The sequence below is a fragment of the Echiichthys vipera genome (assembly GCF_963691815.1).
Source record: "Echiichthys vipera genome assembly, chromosome: 14".
In the NCBI taxonomy this organism is placed as follows: Eukaryota; Metazoa; Chordata; class Actinopteri; order Perciformes; family Trachinidae; genus Echiichthys; species Echiichthys vipera.
In genome coordinates, this window is record NC_139839.1 from 20,700,781 (window position 1) to 20,722,581 (window position 21,801).

A 21,801-nucleotide genomic window follows, 5' to 3' on the forward strand; every position below is an offset into this window, starting at 1 on the left:
TATCTGACCAACCATCCTAAACATGCAGAGATTTTGGTAACCTTTAATACAACCTGCAGTGATGAAATCCAGCTTGAACCACCTCTACAACTACCAGATTTACAAAGACGTTGGTAGTGCAAGTGCCACTAACACACACACACAAGGGCACGGACTGGGACGCTGATCCTCCCTAAACACAGCCTGCATGCTCATAATCCTACATGGTCACATACTTGAGGCTATTAAATATGCCAACACCTCATCTCCAATCTTAGACCGGGACAGACTGGTACAGTTACATGCATACATGCACACACTGAGCTCCAAACAGCAGGACACAGCGAGGCACAATTACCCCCAGGTTGCAGTCCTAAAGAAATTCTGATGCAACAATTTGCAGAAGTTACAAAGACAAGGTCAATAGATGCATTGTATCCGGGGGGTATTTGTGCCTGCAGCTAGCCAAATTACTCTGAATAGTGTGCAAGAATCTTTTGCCAGAGGTGAATTATGTGCTGTGTCACATTAGGTTCATAACAACATGCACACAGCCCAATGCCACATGTGGTTTCCCCAATAATATAAAATTACTGCAGAGAGCAGCCCAGTTAAATAGCGACAGAAAATTACTTTGCTTGGCTCGTTTGTCAGGTTACTTGGCAACAAAAAATTCTACCTTGTGGACCAAGGACTGAAGAGTTTCGGGGGCTGTGATTAAGATCGTGGAACATGTTATAGTAGCCATTCACTTTTTGATAGAAGCCTTTTCTGTGATAGAGGAGGCTCATGGTGGTGTTCGATGTAGAAGAATCGATATCCTGGGAAAGTATCTGGTTACCCAGGGGGCATCAGTGCAGTTCTTCTCTCCCTGTACTAATTGACTTGAGATAAACCCCCTCAGGCTGCGGCTCATCATTTCTCTGCTTAATGCAAGCAACTGCCTGTGAGCTTTGTTAGCTCTCCACAACCCTCGCTGTTTATGCATAGGAGCTTGAAGGATCATCCTCCTGTTCTCCTGCTCACTTGAGGACGAAACACTGATGGAAAGACTCCTCCTCAATCCTGCTGGTTCATAATCTTGGACAGATACTCTGAAGCTTAACGACTAGATAACATCATTGGCATTTCTACTACTCATATTATTCCACTGCTTGTCATATGTGTCATTAAAAAGTGGCCTCCCTGTGCCTAATAGTGATACAGTGGTCTAGGTCAAACGCTGAACCAACATATAGCCCATGTCTTGTCACATGTAAAGCCTTTTCTCTGCCTCTATTTGTGAGAGGTTGTGAATATTAAGAATGAAGACCAAACAAAAACGTTCGGTGTTGAGCTGTGAGCGGAAAGAGAAGCACCGTGAGGGATTTTGAAGGAGGGGAAAGAGAGGACATTAGTTATGCTAATTTAAGAGACGGAGTCAGGAAAAGGAAAGAAAATGAAATGGGGCTGAAAAAAAGTAGAGCGAAAATTAAAGCTGGGCTCAAAGCAAAAGTGAAAACAGGGAGCATTCAAAGTGAAACACTCTGTTACATGACACACAGTGCTTTAGTTTTGCTGCAGATCTTAAAGTGGCCACAGTGGGGATGAATGGTTTGGAGAAAATGACTCCAGCACAGGCTCACACACTGCATGCCACACAGGAAACTAAAACTGTGCCCGGTGATCAATCTTAGTGCCCTACTTGTTCTCTCACATTTACCGTGTGCACTGCACTGTACTCTTTTAGGCTGACAGGATCCTCTAGTGATGCAAGTTTAGCCGAGACATGAAAGACAGTCTAATGATTTCTCTCTAGTAGTACGAAGAAGGCAGTTTCTCCAGCCAGCTTTTATCACAGGCAGCCTTTGTCGTGTTTGTTTTATCGCAAGCTGTTTGCCTGAAGAGGCCTGGCTGCTCTCATTGATACAGTTTGTCAGACATGTTTTCAGGGCACTGTTATATTTGCTTTGTTTCTAATCCTGCTCTGTGCTGCTACTGCTATTGCTAGCAGTACCAGACGCCAGTGTAGCCTGGTTCTGCAGTGATGCTCACTATTACTGTTCCTATTCCACACTCTTTAATTTTACCAGCCTGATCATTTCGTCATGAATTTTTATCATGACGTTTTTTTTTTTTTCTGCAATCCAGATTTGTATTATGCAGATTTGAATTGAAAATACTAATAGTGTAAAATGTTCAAAAGTACTTCCAGCTAGATACTGATGAATAGAGTATGTAAGTTGGGTAATTTTAATATAATTGGTAAACTTTTTTTCTTTTCTACTTTTCTTTTCAGGAACCGTTTCAGGCTAACATGGCCAGGATTAACGATATGGTTAGGCTTTTGTTTTGTTCTTGTGTGTGTCGTGTCTCGTGGTGTTGCTTCTATTTCCTCTTTATGAGTTCAAATGGAAGTATTGTTGAGTCTGGTGCTTCGCTCCTGACAACCTTTACTTTTACTGCCTTCATTCTTTTCAGAGAAGAGAATCTGCGACTTTGTCCAAAAAGGCAAACAACACCTTCAACATTGTTGGAACCACCTACGCCATCAACGTCGCTAAAGACCAAGGTTTAACGACCATTTCCAAGAGTGCCCCTGGAGCGTCGGCCAAACACCACTATCTCCATAGAATGGATGACCCCTACACAGAGGCCAAGAAGTCCTACAACCGTGTCAGCAAAGTGGACAAGATATCACGCATAATTTTCCCAGTTCTGTTCTTCATCTTCAACTTAGGCTACTGGGCCACATATGTCAACAGGAAGCCCGCTATCATGAAGGCAAACAACTTAAACTGAATATGACCAAATGCTAGGCTTGATCTGGTTTGGTTTGGAGGGTAGACAGGTTTTCTGGAGTCCATTACATCTTATTGTGTGTGTGTGTGTGTGTGTGTGTGTGTGTGTGTGTGTGTGTGTGTGTGTGTGTGTGTGTGTGTGTGTGTGTGTGTGTGTGTGTGTGTGTGTGTGTGTGTGTGTGTGTGTGTGTTTTGATATTTTGCAGGTCTGTATAGATAGAAGGCAAATTAACATGCAGTAGATTCACATATAGTAGTAGACCTTGGGAGAGAGCAAATTCTCACATCTCACATGTTTGTGTAGCATTTCTTTTCTCCCCTCTGCACTTAGCTCTGGCCCTGTTCCCTGTTGTGAGTAACCACGTGTCCCTTTGCTGTATCTTGATTGCTTGCTGTTTTGTAGAGTAGTCAAATTGTGTTTTCACTATGTTTTGACATGTTTGCGCTTTGCTTATAATAAGTTACAGCAAGCATGCGTTTTCATTGTAGCTCATTACCAATGATAAGGTTTTGACACATCCATCAAGTTAACGACGAGCATGCACGCACGCAGACACAAACACACAGTGATGCATCAGAAAACGCCAGAAGAGCCATTCGTCGGTTGCTTTACCGTGCGCCGTTAGCCCGGGGCAGCCTATATAGTTCCATGGGAACATCATTAATAATCGTCAGTGTCTGGCCTTCAGCTCCAGCTGAATCTCAACAGACCCAATGCAGTATCATCTGGAATTGCTATCATGTCCCATCGGGCTGCCTGTACATTTTCTAGTCCAGTGGCTCTTATTGTTTTAACTGGCTGATTATGCTCAGTGACAGAGAAGCTATGTGCCTTGGTGACTACACACATCATAAAGAAAAAGGCTTCGACACGCTCACATTCGCATTTACAGCACACATATGCACAATGGCCTGTCTGTGTATTACATGTAAACATACACTGGTGTCCACAGGCTCCGTGTACTGCAGTATGTGGCTGTGCCCCACCCACCCACGGCTCATGGGCATGGGCAACGAGTGTAAAATTGCCCATTAGTGTGGAAGGTTAACAGACCTCTGCCTGTGAAAAAATGAATCAAATAGATTAAAGAATCCAGCGTAGTCCAGAACGAGTATCATGTGCATTTATGTTTTGGCTCATGGTGCGGCGTCACCGTGAGTTAAGCAGTCATAACAAACTACCACCATTACCTCAGACTGAAGTCGAATTCTGAATCGCAGTATGTTTTCCGTGGAAATGCAAATAACATTAGATGTTTTATACATTAAATCATACTAGACACTCTCTTTCTTTAGGTATATTGTGGGCCGGCACCTTGGTGCCTTTACTTCTTTGTTTTCTCTGCATCAGTGTTTTTGGCTTTATTATGATTTTTTACATATCTGCCTTGTAATAAGCAAAATTTTGATTCATGTTGTACCGTTGTCCTTTTATACTTGATTATGTAAAGTATATTGGTGTTGATTTGATTGTCTACATATGCTGTACTGTTTTTGTGCTTTGGAGTAGACAACAAAGGCCAATATGTCACAGTCATACAGTATTTCTTAACAAATTTCGGAGGCACTAATATCGCTGGAGAATATTATACTGCAAAACGCTGTTAAACTGGCCAAGAAAAAGAAAATAATAAACTAAATGCTAAAACTTTGTGTAACGGAGTGTTACACTGAAGAGCAAAGGAAATGGTCAAATTGAATCTACAAATTGTAAATCAAATTTGTCTCCAGCTGTGGCATCTGTCTCCAACTTTTGTTTTCTAGTTGAGTGACATCTGTATTTTTGTTTTGTGTTGAATTTGGTACATGTTTATACAGATGTTTTATGATTCAAAATCTGTTGCTTTTTTTGCCGGATGCACTCTGGACATTTTCATCTTACTTATAGACTCTTTAATGACCACTGCATAAACTGCATCTTCAGTGGTAAGAATAGGAGAATGAGTGAACTGTAATGTGGCCTCTTTAAAAAGGTGTGTTAATACACAACCCATGTACAATGTATCAGTCATAGGTTAATGCATGACAATCTGTACACGTGTATGTCTGCAACCTCCACTAATGGTGTTTGTCACACTGAAATAGGGCTTAGTATCAGTGTTTATGTGGTCCATCCCAGTTAGTCATCAATTACCTACTCCTAACCCCAGCAACATCTGCATAAACACACTTACACTCTAATTATTTGTGCATATTGATGTGATGCTATAATTTACGGCTGGCACAGAGTTCTGAAAGTGTTTTTACCCTCATTTGGTAGCGCACAGATTTTAACATAAGTTTAATTCAGCGTACTAACACGCACATAGAACTGGCTCTACACCCATCTCAGTTACAAACATTAAGATACAAAGTGAGGAGTATGGCGTATAGAGATGCATGATCAGCCTGATAGTTATTCTGTTTTGTTGATCATTAGTCTTCAAAAACGTCTTATTTCTTATTCATTCATTATGATTAAATGTTGTGGTGGGTGGTATCAGTCTCAGCATCTCCACTGTTGCAGAGATTTTAAATGATTTGACTTTGTAGTTAATGACACATTGTAGATTATCTTTTAACCATTACATCTAATCAAAACACACATCCAAAGCCTTCATCCCACATGCATGCGGATCATAGAGATGTTAAAGGACATACTGCAACACAAATGGGACAGCATGAATATCTCCTGGTAAACCATTTTCAAACAATACACACAAACTCAAATATTGACTAGACTGACATGATAAATCATGAGACTATGAACTGTGGATGTAAAACATGAAAAGCTCTCACATCCAATTCACAATGACAAACCAGGTGAACCATGACCCTTTTGAATAGCAATTTTGAATGCTTGACGATCCTGAGACATCATACTGCTGACACACCACGGCTTTTTAAATTTCATGAGTTGATATACTTTTACCATCAGGACTACTGTGAGGCACCAGGCCTCTTTTATCAAACTTGATTTTATCATTTTGTCTCAAATAAACGGATTCATGTCTCAAACAAACTGATACACATCTGCGGAGGGTGTTTAAAGCCGGCTGGCAGCCGTTAATTCAGGATCTGATGACACAGAGCGTTCATGTTTATGTATGAATCCTCTGAGTAATGTGATCGAGCTACGGTGTCGGTAACTAGTTATGAGAAGCAGCAGCCGCTGAGTATTTGATCTGCCTCTGTGAGATAACTTGCCTGAAAGAAAGCCGTTCTCTGAATGACAACCATCTCTGTCATAAATGTTACCAACAGGCCCACGCAGCTTCAGCCAGATGCCATGATCAGTATCTCATAATGTGGGAACCAAAGATACATGCCCATAGTAATTTCATGTGTATTGGGACTGTTCAGTAGAGTTAAGGAATCCAGTTTAATTCAATCTACAAGTCATATATTATATTATTTACATTTCCCACAGGATAGGAAAGTGTCCCATAAGAATTACGACCAAAATATTTATTTAAAGGCAAACAAGTGGGTAAATCTTTCTGAGAAAAAGGGAATATTGTCAATATTTTAATGCTGTACAGTATCTTTACTTTTTATGTCACTTACAAATTATCAAATATTGTTTACCAGGAGATTTTTGCCTATTTCATGTGTGATGCTGCACTTGAATGTAACCGATACTCAACCATGCCACTGTATATAAATACTTTAGTTTCTGCTTCAGATGACCACTTTGACCCAATTCCTGATTTGTCAAAATTGCTTTTATTTAATACTTAATTGTAGCACAATATGCAGGATTACTCCGTTCAGTCAGATATAATGTTCATCTGTGGGTCGCAAAAAAGGGTAAAAACACTTCCAGAGCCACGCAACGTCTGCCCTCTGCATCTGAACTACAGTAGAATCTCTGTCATCCAAACTGCTCGGCCTGGTAACTGCACAGCCATAGCAAACAAAACATGCAAGAGTGGATAAATAAGAGGTGATTGATCAACTTTAAAATAAGAAAAGAATAGAACAGTATTTTGAAAGGTTTGCATGTACTTAGCATAATAAGTCGAGTTTGTGGTAATTCAGTGATTATTTTGAACATCTTCGTTCCTGAGGGGTTTTGATAAACAGGACTCTACTGTATTGTTGGTTATGATTGTGTTACTTGTGTGGTAAAAGCCTGTCCTCACAGGGCCAGAGTTAACTTCAGCATCATCCTATAAGACATAGTATATTAAGAGTATATATATGAATCTATTTATGCTATTCAGTACAGCATTCAATATTATGTTTTATACGACATAACCTCGACAGCATTGATGCAAATCTCTTGATGGGTAGAAAGCCGTAGACAAATAGATTAACTGAACAAATTATTATAAACTAAATGGCAACTTTAATTGCTCGGAATAGTGTTACCAAGTTGTGAATTTGTAGATATTGTGAAATCAATTCCAATAGTTTTTTGTGAATATTGATATGTCACGTCATTTATTTTTACATCTGATAGGTACCGCTATCTTACATTGAGCTCTGTAACACTACGTGTTATGATATTTTAAAGATGTACAGTAGTGATAATGTTCATCGAGCTACTTACAAGATCTGTACCTTGTGTGCACTTTTCAAACCTAACTGTGAATTAGCAGCTGTCTGCAAGCAGAGTTGTACACACTGTGTTCTCTGTCCAGCAATTTCACTGCATGTCCCCACGCGTTGAGAGATCAAAGACTTCCTCCACAAAGACAGCTCCGGGAACATAGTGGACTTTGTTTTTGTTGGGAAGTTGCTCTCTATATGCTCAGTGACTGGACTCTATGTTGCCCTCTCTTGTTCATGTTCTTACTGTATGAGATGTAGCAAATGGAAATGGGAATTAAAAGGACATTGTATTTTGTCTTGGAGTTGTAAGAACCTTCTTGGTCACATTCGAGCCTCAAAGTTACAAATTTTCAACATGGTGGACTCTACATTCCCTCCATTCCTTTAGAGGATCATTTCAAAAGTATTTTTGTCTGATTCTTTGTGTCACTGTAAGGGCTGTGCTTGTGTGTTGTTTTGTTTGTGGTGTTTGCACTGATTTGTTAGGGATAAAATCAAGCAGTACAAATGTGGCACATATTGAAATCAAAGTGCAGCCAATTAAAAGTGTCTCTTGATATGTCTGTGAAGTTTGGCATCAACATATGCAACTCACAATATCTAAGACTATTGTACATTACGCACAAAACAGCGAAAATAGCCAAGGCACCACAGACAGCTCAAGATGCTTTCAGAAGCTCACCATTTATGTGACTAATGCTGTGCCTCTGTAATTCAGTTACGTAGCATTAGATTCCTCCTGTCCGCTAGCAATTCATTATCCAAATCGGTTTCTGAAATGGCAGCTACCAGCTAAATGTTTATCCCGATCGTAGGCCTATTTTGAGTGACACATCCTATGAAAACAGATGCTATGAACAAGCTGGAATATGTTTGTCAGAGAGTTATATTTTGCTCTTGCAGAGCCTATCATGTAAACATGTTTTAAGGCTGCACTGGGGAACTTTGGCCAGAAGGTGCTGCAACAATTCTCCCATTTGACTTCATGAATAACTTAGCACTGTTAAAACTGCAAAAACTGCAAATCCTCAAAGCCCTTCTCTATGAGAAAACTGCCAAATTTCCAAACAAATTGCCTAACAAGCCTATGTTTTTGTAGCATCAATATTATGAACAACATCTGAACCTCAGATTTAAAACCTGCAATGGAATACACAACGAGTCATGCAGTATAGAGCAACAAACAAAGCAAAGGGTTTCTGAGTGTGAACATTACTGAGTATGTTCAATTAACAAGGCTGTCCTCACTGCCCTGTAGGTGCCTTCAACTGTGCAGGAACGCCATTTTAAAGCTGAAGCACCTAATTTTTCTCAGCACGCCAGAGAAAATGAGCTCTCTAAAGCCCCCCACGTGGACATATAAGGTTGTTTGCTTTCTTATGCTTGCTATATGAAACAATCCATTACACATTTAGTGGCTGTTGCTCATACCAGCTCTAGAACCGTATAGTGCTTTGTGTTTCGAAGCTGCACCACTGTTGTGAGAATAACATGAGAGGTAGTCTCACAGAAAATAATTATAAGTAAGTGTTATCAAAATATTGTCTGTTTAAAGTGAAAGACCACGGGCGAAACAATCAATCACAACACGCACGAGATATAGCGCCTGCAAATGACACATTTTTTGTTATTATGGTAAGCCAATGGATGCCTACACTTAACATGTAAATAGGGCTAATGTGTTTCGCTCCGTGACCTGAAGTCAGTATTGTGAAGAAAGGAATTCATCAGTGACGACCCTCTCATTGATGTGAAACCCAGGATGTGAAGGAAGAAGGAAGTTATCTGATCTCCACTGACTTATGACGGTGATGCGGGGCAACCCTGTCAGACATAAAAGATGTTTCACCCTTTGTGTTTTTTTAACCTTTGTTCGCCATCGTTTTAAAAAAAGAAAAGTGTCCACCTTTCTATCACTGAGGTTTATGCGTGGGGCTACTGACAAACTGTTTCCATCCTTTTGTCCGGGGATTGCTCTTCTTTACAGTGAATAAAGATAAAGTGCTTTCACGTGTCTGTTAGTGTGACTGAGTGTCTGGTGAAATGAACAACAGATTTAAGTTAATGAGAGACATTACAGACAATACTGCACCCCAAAGACATGCCCAGTAATTGTCTAGTCCACCAAAAGCCACTCGGGGGAGTGTTCAATCTCACAGACATGCAGTTCTACACAGGGGGTGACACCATTACGCTGCAGCCAGCTGGAGGGCATTTGATGTAGTTCAAAAGGTGCAGAAACACATCTTAACATTTCAGTCAGCCGACTCGCATGGGACAGATTTATATGAATGCACAACATACAATCGGATATTCTGCATGCAAGCCCTGGCCTTGGCATTTCCTGTAAGCAAACACGCACCAAGTTCAGCACCTGGTGTCACTTTGCAGAAACAATGGAGTAAAAATCATAAACTCCATCGCACCACAATCACATCAGACAATTCGATGCCAGATTATGTGGAATCCACTAAGTGAGGACAACAGCTGCAATGTGGCCATCACCCACTCAAAGCACCTCCAAACATTGTAGAGAATAAACAATGTAATGAACTGAGATGGAAAAATGTTAACCACGCAATCCAGCTGATATGCACCAACAGGCAAATGTCATCTGCACAGCAAATACTTATTTACTAAGGCATATTGAACTTGCAAAAATGCATGGCTTGAAGCAGACAATCTCTACTTATGTATTGCTCTGCAGGGTTGTTAAGCAGCAGATGACCTTAGGTATGGGGAAACGAGTTTGGAATAAGTGCAGCTGAGTGTAGCAGCCAGTGTTGTTGTCCTCAACCTCGATGTGGGTCTCAAGATCAATTTGTGAAGGTCTCAGCCTCGTCTCGGAATCCGTCGCATTTTTATTCAGACTTGGGATTTTGAGACATTTCTCATGGTACACACACATATAGCCTATACATGGCAATAAAGGGTAAATAAAGAGTGGTCTTCATTTATTTTCTGTGGGAATGTGGATCATTCAGATCAGTTTGAGGAGTGTGTGTGGTTTGCATGGTTTATGTGGTCGTTACTACAACACTAGTAGCAGCAGCACGAATTATAGAAAAACACATCAGCACTTTTGATATAATTATGACCCAGGCTATTACTTTTACTAAAGTATATAATACTGAGCTGAATATTAAGTCTGTAGAGAAAATGTGAATGTTACGGCCTAACTTCTGTGTGACAAAAGCTTGAGCTTTCTTGGAAGAAGCCATTATTATGAGGAGATAATTATGTGAATGACTCTGTAAAACAAGAATCGCATCCCGAAAGGCTTGCAATTGGCCTATTACTCTACTGGAGACAGTTTTAAGTGAGCGAAAAGCACAGTTGCCCAAAACAACAACAAGCTTGGAAAAAGATAGTCTCAAAACTAATTCAGCTCTTTTTTCATCCAACATTTGAGTCATGCTAAGGTTAAATGTGAGTACTCATAACTCGCCACTATTTAGTAACATCATGAAAGCATCATAATGCACCTGACACATAACAAATGAAAAATCCACTATTTGAACTTAATTCACAAAGCATAAAATCAATGCATATACTCCAAACAGGACAGGAAACTCCACTTTCAGCTTTAAGTTTGTGTTTTTGAGGCCAACAGGTGACAGGTGCAGCATGAAGACTGTGGGAAGTCCAGCCATGAGTAGCAGCAGCCAAACACAAGTCCTCCTGAAGACACACCTGGCCGCAGGTGAGCTAACGCAGCATGGTTAATTGCTATGTGTTAATTATTGTGTTGTGTAGTCTTTAACAGCAGAATTTGCTAATTAGTGCTAATATAGCAGTAACGTTAGGATATATATATATATATATATATATATATATACTGTATATATAGTATAACGTTTTTCAAAGGGTGCCTTTATATGTAGCAGTGACTAGAGGGTCTCATCATGTGCAGCTGGGATTGTCTGAACTAACATAAGGAGTTCACTCCATACAAAAAGCCTTCATCCATCTTCAACCGCTTGCACCTACCCGCACGTCTTAGGCCTACCAACATGGTTTTACAAGTCTATCGACGTAAATGTTGAATCACTTCCAACCTGCATATAATTCCCAGCTTGTATCTAATATTTTGATTCACATACAAAAGGCCTTTTCAATGGAATTCCATTGCTAGGCAACAGCCTTGGTCCTTGGTCACTTCCTGTCAATTGATGCCGTTCACACACACTTCAACAGGAAATAAACTAGAATACATTTAAAATGTTTATGTTTACACCTTTAAAAGGGTCTAAGGGCCTTTTTCACATTTTTACTGTACAGTATAATAGTGGTGGTAGTAGAAGTAGCCCAGTAGTCGTAGTAAAGCACAGGGGCTGGTTTCACAAAGATAGACTTTTACTTTTGCTTAGATCTAACTGATAGTCAGACTTTAACGTTAGATGGAAATCTAACTCTAATTGACTGACATGGCTCTTAGTACACAGATAGCCTCGGGGAAGGGTGGCTCCCTTTTTAGGTTTAAAAAAGTCTAAAATGTCTAGACTTTTACACAAAATGTACTGTAAAACTGGTCTAACACTAAACACCAGTCTACTTATATCTTTGTGAAACCGGCCTCTTTTCCCAGTGCCCCAGTAAGCCATGACTATCAAAACTTTAATTGATTATTTAAATTTTGTATTTTTTACATTTATACTTTTTATTTTAGAGCCTAGCTGCCGAAGCCTTTTGTTGCCATGGTTGAAGTCACTTTTTAATCCCACTATTTTAAGATAAGAAGTTAATTATCTCTTTATTTTAGGAGAACAGCTGATAACAGTTGTGAAGTTTTTTTGGACTCTAAGTTGTAATGGAGTGTTTTTAAGTTGTAGTATTGATACTTAAATTGGACTATTGGAGTCAGATAAAGGGAGTGATTTGACCATCTAATTGTACAGCACACCATTGCAAAAACAAGGATTGTCAAAAGTATCTTAGTATTTTCAACACCACGTGATTCAAAACGATATCCATATTTGACAGTATCGAAAGTATTGAAGCTGTTTTTTTAAAAAGCAGATCTACAATTATATTTTCAATCCAAGGCTGCACCAATGAAACAATGGGGAAGAAAATCAACTGTGTGTTGGTATGTTTTCATTGACTTTTTCTGAACCAGCACTGTGTACAGGTCTTTAATTTTAAAAAAAAAGGGAAAATAATATCTTGTTTTGTGTTTTCTTTTTGCAACGGTATCAAAAGAGGTAGTCTACTGAGTGTCATTTTTAAGTATAACAGTTACTACAGTTTCTAACATTTTGTCTCCGTGCAAATTAGATTAGATTTCAAATACATCCAAACTAAGTCAATGTAATTCAACATTCATAAAAAATGTATATACATGTAGGGTACTAATGCTGCCCTCACGTGCTATGGAAAAGATGGTCCTTTCCATTAGTGAACTGGAAATTACCGCTGCGTTCTGTTCAAGTGCTTTGGTTGTCGTAGTGAAATTAAAGCTAGCGGACCCACAGATCCTGACCTGCTAGCTAGCATCTACTCTCGGTAGGTAAACCAAACATTAATGGTATTTTTAAAAAATAACACTGGGTGTAATTTTATTCCCCAACATTGTATAGGTTACAAAAACTATCCGCTAACAGCAGTAGAAAAGGTTTAAAAGTGTGCAATGCTTACCATTCATGAGTATTACGTTGCGCTGCGCCATGTTGAAAAGGTCAAAGGTTATCTCATCTTGGCAACTCGTTTATCAAACATATTCTAAGAGCTCCCCAGTGGAAATGAACACGTGAGGGGTTATTTGCAATTTTCACGTCAGCTTTTGGTATTTTCCATATTTTCCATGGGACATGAAGGCTCCGATGTTTCATTTGATAGGCTCAGATACAGTGTATATAGTTAAACTGAGAACAGCTGTCCATGGCAGGTATCAAAGTGCTTATAGCAGATGCTAATTTGCAACATATATAAATGGAAACCTTTTAAGATGACTAATTTATGAAAGTAGTATTCTCTCCGTGAGATAAAAGGTCTTTTCAGAAATTGTCAAGGCAGTTAAGAGATGCTTCAGAAAAGCATGTGGAGGTGTGAATGAGAGACACCACTGTTGCTGCATCCATGTGGAATGACATTTAGTGAGTCAATCATCTTCAATCTATCTTTCAACTTCTTTCAACTTCTAAAAGCCTGACCTTTCGTCCCACTGATGTCTCTGACAACCACATCGTTATCTTTAATCGTAGCCGTGTAGGGAACACATCTTCAAGCCTTTGGAGCAGTTTCTCCTCAGTGTCACCTCTGACTGTTAACTACAGCCGGCTTCAAGCATTCAGGTGACTGTTTACTAGTAGTTTCATCAGAATACGAATGCAATCACTTACAGTTTCTTCTGGGTCCAGTGTGAGCATAATCGATGACTTGACATTATTCTTTTAGCCACTTGTCATTTGCCTTGCAGTGCTTACGCAGGGATTTGTTAGGTATGAAACACATCAGAAACAACTTGTTATCGACAGGTCAGTATAAAAAAAACTGTGGAAGTCATTGTCAGGACTTGTTTGATTTATTATGTGCTTTTCCCCTGAAGTGCTGTCAACATACCCACTAATGTGTGAGGAAAACCTGGACTATCCAGCAATTGTTTTCTTTGAATTTTCCCCCTCTAGGGCCCCACTACTTTGATGACACCTAGTAATATTAGCCTTGCTCACTGAACCTCGGCTCAGCTCGACGGTTTTCATTGAATGAGATACTGTTGGCCCCAGGTGTATGCTACTTTTCAGCGATTAGTTCAGGTACTGGAACCCTGCGGACAGATGCATTTACTGAAGGTTTGTCAGGGCAGGCTTTTGTGGCTTTGTTGTTTATTAGGTTGCTTGTTATGTATACTAGTGAAAATAATTGTCTGCTTTCATTTCATATTTTGAGTACTCTCATTCCACAAAAATAAATTATGTTAATTCTGGAATTAATCAAACTGTCTTATAGTTTAGTCAATACCAGTTTGATACATTTTGAAACCTTAACTGTATTTTGTATGTTTATAGAGGAATTGTAAGCTTCAGAACACACGCATTTGCTGATGTAGTTTCCCACAGCTGCCTCTAGATTTTACTAATAAATCTAGATATTAATGGCTCATACTTTGCAACACGTTCTCATCCCAACTTTTGTCAGGACCTCTTGATGTCACTGGTCAATGCACTATGTGACCCTGCGTGTCAAATTGTGACGCGCCACTGTTTTAAACATGTGGAACACGTGGTAAACATTGTGAATATGACTTTTTTAGATAGAAGATAGACAGACAGGAAAAATGCGGAGAGACAGAGAGAGAGAAAGGATGACATAAAGCAAAGGGCTGCGGGTCTGAATTGAACCTTGGCTGTTGCCAAGGACTCATGCTACTTGGTCAGTTAGTTACTTGGCAACAAAACTAAGTGGTTAGGGTTAGGAAAAGATCGTAGGTGAGGTTAAAATACGTACTTTTCTGGGTGAAAGTCCTGTGTTTGTTTGACCCAACTGAAGCTCCTCCCTACGCAGGCTTTGTGTCGCTCAATCCTGGAGAACAGGCTCCGAGCGTCTTAGTTGAGAGTCCAGTGCGTTTGATACCGACACTTCCAACTTCAATCTGGTGACCACTGGATAAAGCAATTATTTAACTAAGTGCAATTTATTGGCTTTGTACAAACCAGACTGAAAAGTGATACGTTCTAAACAGATCACAGGATGTCCTGATGGGTCAGAGCTGCTACTGTGGAGCTTTAATGTCCAGGATGTAAATCTGAGCTGGGAGTTTTGCCACATCATGGCCGTGTCTCATTTCATTGTACACTTGGCTTGATGGAAAACTGCCAGTATAATCTTTGTAAAAAGAGACAATTGCTCTAATTGTTTTCTCACAAATGAGTGTGGTTGATAGTTTGATGTTTTTTTCTGCCTGGGAAAAGATTGCCTCATAATCTTTAATGATTTCTCAAGCATACTGCCCGGTCTAAACATTACGACGAGGCCATTCGTCTGCCTTTCAGTTCCGACGCTGCACTCTGCTACTAAGACAAACAAAGACTGCATGGCTTCAGAATGACTAACAAATCGCTTTGGAAATAAATGTTATGACCTAATGAAAGCTTTACATGGAGAAAAGTTTACGTGCATACTTAGTGGCCTTCAGTGAGGAGGATACACTGGATACACACATAAAGGTGCTTGAACAAGACAAATTGTTACATGGACATCAGTTGAAACTTTGTTGTTGTCACAGCTACAGATAGATATACCAGTATAGAGTAAGTTCTACATTTCTAAAATACATGACAGACATAATAAGACTAGGAGACATGACATGACTCTGCTGGAGATCTGCAATTATTTAACATTTTCTTAACAAATGTACTTGCTTAAGTATCATGGGGTTATAACAGCCCCAGTCGTAGCAGTGTAGCTCAATATGGAATTGATTAAACTGCCTCTACTCAACCCGACTGTATCTCCAGGAGTTTAATTTTAAATTCCACCCATGATTTTCAGCTTAATTTATGCCATCGATTAGCGAGTTAAAGTTGACTATGTTGGCATGTTTCAGTGGCTGTTGCCAGTTGTGGTACATTAGTTTAGCTGTGCAGTGATAAGCCGAGATGCCCTGCAGTCAGTAAGTGTATCTGTTCTTGTCCTTGGGAAGATAACCCAGAATATGCAGTTGAAAAAGAAAGGCAGAGGACACATTTTTATAAAGGTGATGAGAGGAAATGAAATGCAGCATATTGTAGGTAATAAGAAAATGGACTGGCCCTGAATTTTAATAGTTCCAGCTACTTGTGTGGCTTATTGGAATGGCTGGAGGATTAGATTGCACTAAGATGAATTACATTAACATATGACTCAGAGAAATATAGCTTTCTTCTTTCCCACACAGGAGACGTGTTGTCCCTTGCTGCTTTTGGACTGTGGCATTCTCTGCTCTGTCTGATGTAGTTATACTAACATGGTTCAGGGAGCTATGCATACATTTCAGTTGTGATGGTGCCAACCTCTTCTGTTTGGGTTTTATTGTGTGTGCGCCTAAAGTCAGCCCACATCACATCTGCTGAGATGATACCCTGACATACTTACCCATTCAACTCCCTTCCTCAAAGCCCCCCTTCCTCCCCCAGGAGATGCATGGATGAGCAAGCTTATTCCTTGTGGGGTGTTCCCCATGCATGACTGATGTTTAGATTAATATCCTTGACTGATTCCTGCTCTGCGGTGAAGAGAGGAGTAGGCCTATCAGAGCACAGCCACCCCCTCAGGAGTCCATTGATTTTCGCACCATTCTGACAAACATAAACCTTCTCGACCCACAAAATACTTTATTTGCTGTCCATTGAGACGACATCTCCTCTGTCCCAGCTGTCCTCATCGTGTCCTTTAAAAAAAAAAAAAAAAGAATAGCTCTGTTTTGTCTTTTTTTATGCCTCTGTGAAAATAGAGAGCCTGGTATTTATTGCTAATCATATACAGATAATTAGTTATTTAAATGTATGCAATATGTAAATGCTGAGAATATACACAAATACAGATCTGACTGCTTTAAACATTTGTTTATTAGGTTTTCTTGGAGCCCTGACAGCTTTTCTGTATCATCTTCCTGCAATCCACAGTAAAAAAAAAAACACCTTAACATCTCACAATTTAAACCAATCAATACAATAAAGGGTATAATAAAAATATATGCAGACAACCTAAATTAGCATGAGCATTTATACTTTAATGACTTGCTTTGAAAAATGTGTTCCAAATGTGGTCTGGAAGCTGTGCAGTGTTGGTTTGACTCTTGTATTTGCAACGTGAAAATGATACTTATGACATAAAATGCTGTTTGCAATCTTTAATATTGGTGCACATTACACTACTAAAGAGCTAGAGCCATAGAAGCCATTGGTCTGACTTTTGCATTTTAAAGGTTGGGATTTATAATGTAGTGGTGCTTTTTCTAATCTCCAAAGAGATGGTGGTGCTGAAATCCACACAGGGAGGAAAAAAGGTAATATCGCCCCCTGGTGACAATAACAACACAGAGGCATGTCCTTTTGAAATAAGAAAAAGATGAATTTCAGTGTGATTCAAATTAAATAAAAAAAACATTTTGTAAAAAATTGTATGTTTGGTGTTCTGACCAGGCTTAAGCTTACAGTGTACAGAACAGTAAAGTACAGACATTACAGACAGCACTGACAAGTGTGATACAGGATAGCGTGCATCTGTCTCTGTGTTTTTGCTTCAGACATAATCCATTTTATATTTTAACAAGGGGTTGATCCGGTTGTGACAACACTTGGCTCATCATTTGTACAGTAGCTAGACAGTCAAACCAGCTTTGAATCTTAATGCTTTGGGGGTTGACTTGGAGCTTAAAAACTGACACGCAGCACTGTATGAGCTCAAAATCTACTTATTTCAAGGACAATTTGTTTTTATTATAGGTAACGATAAAACATGTGGTTAAATGACACAGAGATCCTGAAATTGACATGGTAATAAAGACTAGGGGATGATGGGCCTATTCTGTGGTCACCATTACATAATAAATCTAACAAAGCATGAAAGAAAATATCAACATAAGGCTGTAAAGCATGACAAGTATATCATTTGTACACTGTAACACAATCAAGCAAATCCCATCAAGTGTCTCTGAGCCGTGGATATAGTTACATTTGTAATGATGTGTCCCTCACTGGAGAAAACAGGCTAAAATGGCAGCTTTTGGGTGTTGCTGTTGAGAGATATTGCATTCATGGTTCTCCATAGGCAGTGATCTGCTTTTGCTGTTTCTCTGCAAATAATGCAGCCTTGAACCCATGATCAAACATAAGAAGCTTGAAAAATATATTTTCTGTGTAACTGAGGCTGTTTTTCCTCCCCGCCCAGCTGTTCTTTCCCAATGTTTAACTAGTTGGCCTTTTCCACAAGACTAAAAAGGTCTTGATTTCACTAAGTTGCTCTTATCTGGCAGGTTTTTTCTCTAGGAGTTCAGCATGTCGAGCCAGAAGACCGACTCGCTCTTTATCCCTCAGGATCAAGTGCTGGGAAGCCAGTTGATCTTTAACCCCCGCTCTACCCCCTCTCCACATCCTGAAGCGGGGCCTGGTTTTTATAGCCCCAACTGGATTATAAACTGAGACAGTATTTCCCTTATGGGACTGAGAGAACATACTGGATTACCCTTTTTAAGAATGTTGAAATGAGGTCCATTTTATTGGGTAAACATCCTGGGAAAGAGTTGATGTGACGGCTTCCTTATCAAATGACAGCTGGCCCTCTAGCTCCTGAATAGAGGCCTGGACTCTGTTTGGAGTCTTGCAGGTTAATTAAGTTCATTTTTCACAGCTTTAATATCCCTCTTCTACAAATTGTAGCCTTAATCTGTTCACTTTTGATTGGACGGATTAAGTCACGGCACCTTTTATATAAAGCAGGTCGAGGTGCCATATACCGGTGTATATACTGTGAAAGTATCAAAATGCTTAGTCCACAGAGGGATGCACACAGCCCGTATTCAGAAACTTTAAACGAGTCGTCAGGACTTCTGTACAGTTGTGATGTCACAACTATTTTATATATAGGTAAGTGCAGTTATAGTGCTGTTACAGTCATTCCCCGGGTGCAATGATGGTGCAGAGACAGAGAGAGCTCAGATGCAGAAGACCCAGAAATACTGACCAATCAGAGAGCAGACTGGGCTTTTTCAGGACGGGGGCTTAAGAGACAGGAGCTAATTGTTTCAGACAACTAATGAATACAGGTATATTCAGACAGACAGTATGAGAAAAATAATGTGGTTTTTGAACATTAAAGCATGTAAATATGTTCAAATAGAAACCCAAAATACAAGCATGAACCGGAAAATTATCATAATATGGTTATAGAAACCAATGGTTAGTGGTAACATGAACATTGAAAATGTAAGATTCCAATAATTCATCATAGACTGATCTTTTTCCGTCACAGGAATATGACCATTTGTCCTGAAATCTACTGGATGGTTTCATGGTACTTGGATTGCACTCCCACTCATGCATGTTATTTATTAATTTATGTATTATTTAACTCATCTCTTTTCCTCCTCATGAGTCCTCTTTGTGCATTTATTGCTAAAATATGTTACTAAGAAATTGTGTTTTTATATGAAACTAATATATGCTATATTAAACTAGAAACTCATTACAGAGCTGCTCAGTTTGAACCACTGTTCCACCAGTGCAACTCAACCAGAATGTCATGTATTCCCTGTATACTGTGCATAGTAAAGAGGTTTTGGCCACAATTGCAGCATTTCAATACGTAAGTCATTTGTTGTAACTGCTTTCACACACGCCAGGAGTACTACACACACTCTTACACTAATGGTATTATGTCAGTGTGTGGTTACTTCAAAAACCGAGCATCAGCTAACCAAAGCAGGCTCCGTGGGAGACATTAGATGCATCCAAAAGCTTTTTCACTTCTCCTCTTTTCTCTGTGTAACTTCATGCCAGGCACCCTCTTTCATTCCACTCCATCTCCCTTTGCTCGTGTGTGAAAAGTATTAGCCATATTGAAGCAAATCCCAAACCAATTAGTGTGGAGAGTACGTCACAACCACATACTACAATGGAAGCACAATGCCAAATGAGCATGGAGGAAACCAACTTACAAATTAGTTCTCTGTGGACTTCCATATTGGCAAGTATCTATTTTGTAATTCACTTCAATCAGACTTTGCCGTTCCCCACACTTAATGAAGTAATTTCATCTCAATATTGAGGTCCCATTATAATCCATATAACACAGCCTAATAGGAGGATACATGTGGCGTGATAACCTTCAGTTATTTTTTGGTGTTGTGCATTTGTAGGAGAGTTGAAAAAACGTAATAATGGAGCGCTGCAATAGTGATGAGCAGCCATCGTTGCCAGTCCTTTTGTTTTCTTACAGCTCATAAGGCAGTAGGTATGATTGTTTTCCCTCACAAGAACAAAATCAGGGCTAATCATTTACTGTAAACTGTTCTTTGCACATTTTAACAGTACTCTGTACGTTATTACAGTACTTTTGATCTGTATATATTACCAATGCAATTTTATATATATATATATATACTGTTTTACATTTCTGTTTTAAAAATATATGTTATCTGCATAATATTGTTATTGTTTAATATGTTGTTTTTATAGCTGGAGTTTGAAACGAAATTTCCCTGTGGGATTATTAAAGTATGTCTGATTCTGATAAAAGAACAAAAATATATCAACCAAAAGTTATAGTTGTCACAGGTAATCTTACCACTTATCCATAACTTTCACATTTAATATTTGCTTATAACAATAAAAGATGGATTTGTACAGAAAAAGTGTTTATGGTAAATTAAAGTTTCAAATTTGTCCTGAAGGTATTGCTATCAGAAAAACAAATGGGTTATAAAAAATGCAAAGGTTTCCTGCTTCTTGGAGAATAAATGTTCAGAAACAGTCCAACTAACTCATGAAAACACATTGTATCAGTGGTAGAGCTAATTAAAACTGTTTCAAAACAGAATAACTTTATTCTGTAATCTCTCTACCTGCTAAGACTCAGATATACTTTCATACCATTACCGTCCATCATCTGCAACCACTAGTCTCTGACGGGGTTTCCTGGGGCTGGAGTGGATCCCAGCTGCCATTGGGCGTGATCGGGGTACACCCTGGACAGGGCGCCAGTCAGTTGCACCCCCAGGGGTGCGAGAACTGATGTACGGGACATAAGGGGGGAAAAAACATACAAGAGTGCAACGGTAGGGGGTATTTTGTAGCTGAAAGTTGAAAGTGTTAAGGGGTACGGGACTGTAAAGTTTGTGAAATACTGCTGTACAGAATGTGTCCTGTGTGAATACGCGTGGAGGTTTACTTGTGCCCTTACGGTGCTCTGTCTAATATTGCTCTGAAATAAGTGGAACTGGATGGAAATCAGTCCAGAGAACTATGCATAGCGCTAAATTATTCTTGAAACTGATTACTATCTTTACAAAGATGTTTCCCTGTGCATCTCGAAACCCATTAACAATATAATTTGTATCATGTTTAATTGAATAATGCAGACAACTACACAAGTCTGCTTTAGGGTGAAAAAAAAATACCTCAACATGAATCTAACAATATCATTTTTACAATTACCGTCTGACATTACCCAAAGGTGTGATGAAGTTAAAGTAATACACAATTGGCTGAGGGGCTCCTGCGCTGAGGAATCAATGGAGGTAGAACAGAAACATCATTTATTTCTCAGATGCAACAAGGATGTTGGATGTTTCCGGATTCTTCATGAACGCACCATCCCGAGTATCACGTGTGCTGGGTGTCCTCCTTGGTTTGGCAGGATTTTATGCTGCCCTCCGATTTGACTGTCAGGCAGAGTACAACAAGTCTACTATCGCTACGGTGCATTTGTACAGTCGATGATAATCGTAAATACCATCTGTGAATATCTAAAGTGTTGTTATACTCACGTTTGCGAACCGAGATGCACAGTTAACATATAAGTCTATATT

The 21,801-nt window shown here is 39.4% G+C and overlaps 1 protein-coding gene across 1 annotated transcript in view; it reads left to right on the top strand.

Moving 5' to 3' along the window:
• The window catches only part of gabra3 (gamma-aminobutyric acid type A receptor subunit alpha3), a gene marked incomplete at both ends in the record, with an annotated part of 66,526 nt that extends 63,766 nt beyond the window's left edge, over window positions 1-2,760 (top strand). The window contains 2 exons of the mRNA XM_083927067.1: window positions 2,258-2,296; window positions 2,440-2,760. Coding sequence (XP_083783193.1) covers window positions 2,258-2,296; window positions 2,440-2,760 — 360 coding nt within the window. The remainder of the gene's footprint in view (window positions 1-2,257; window positions 2,297-2,439) is intronic.
• Between the last annotated feature and the right edge of the window lie 19,041 nt (window positions 2,761-21,801).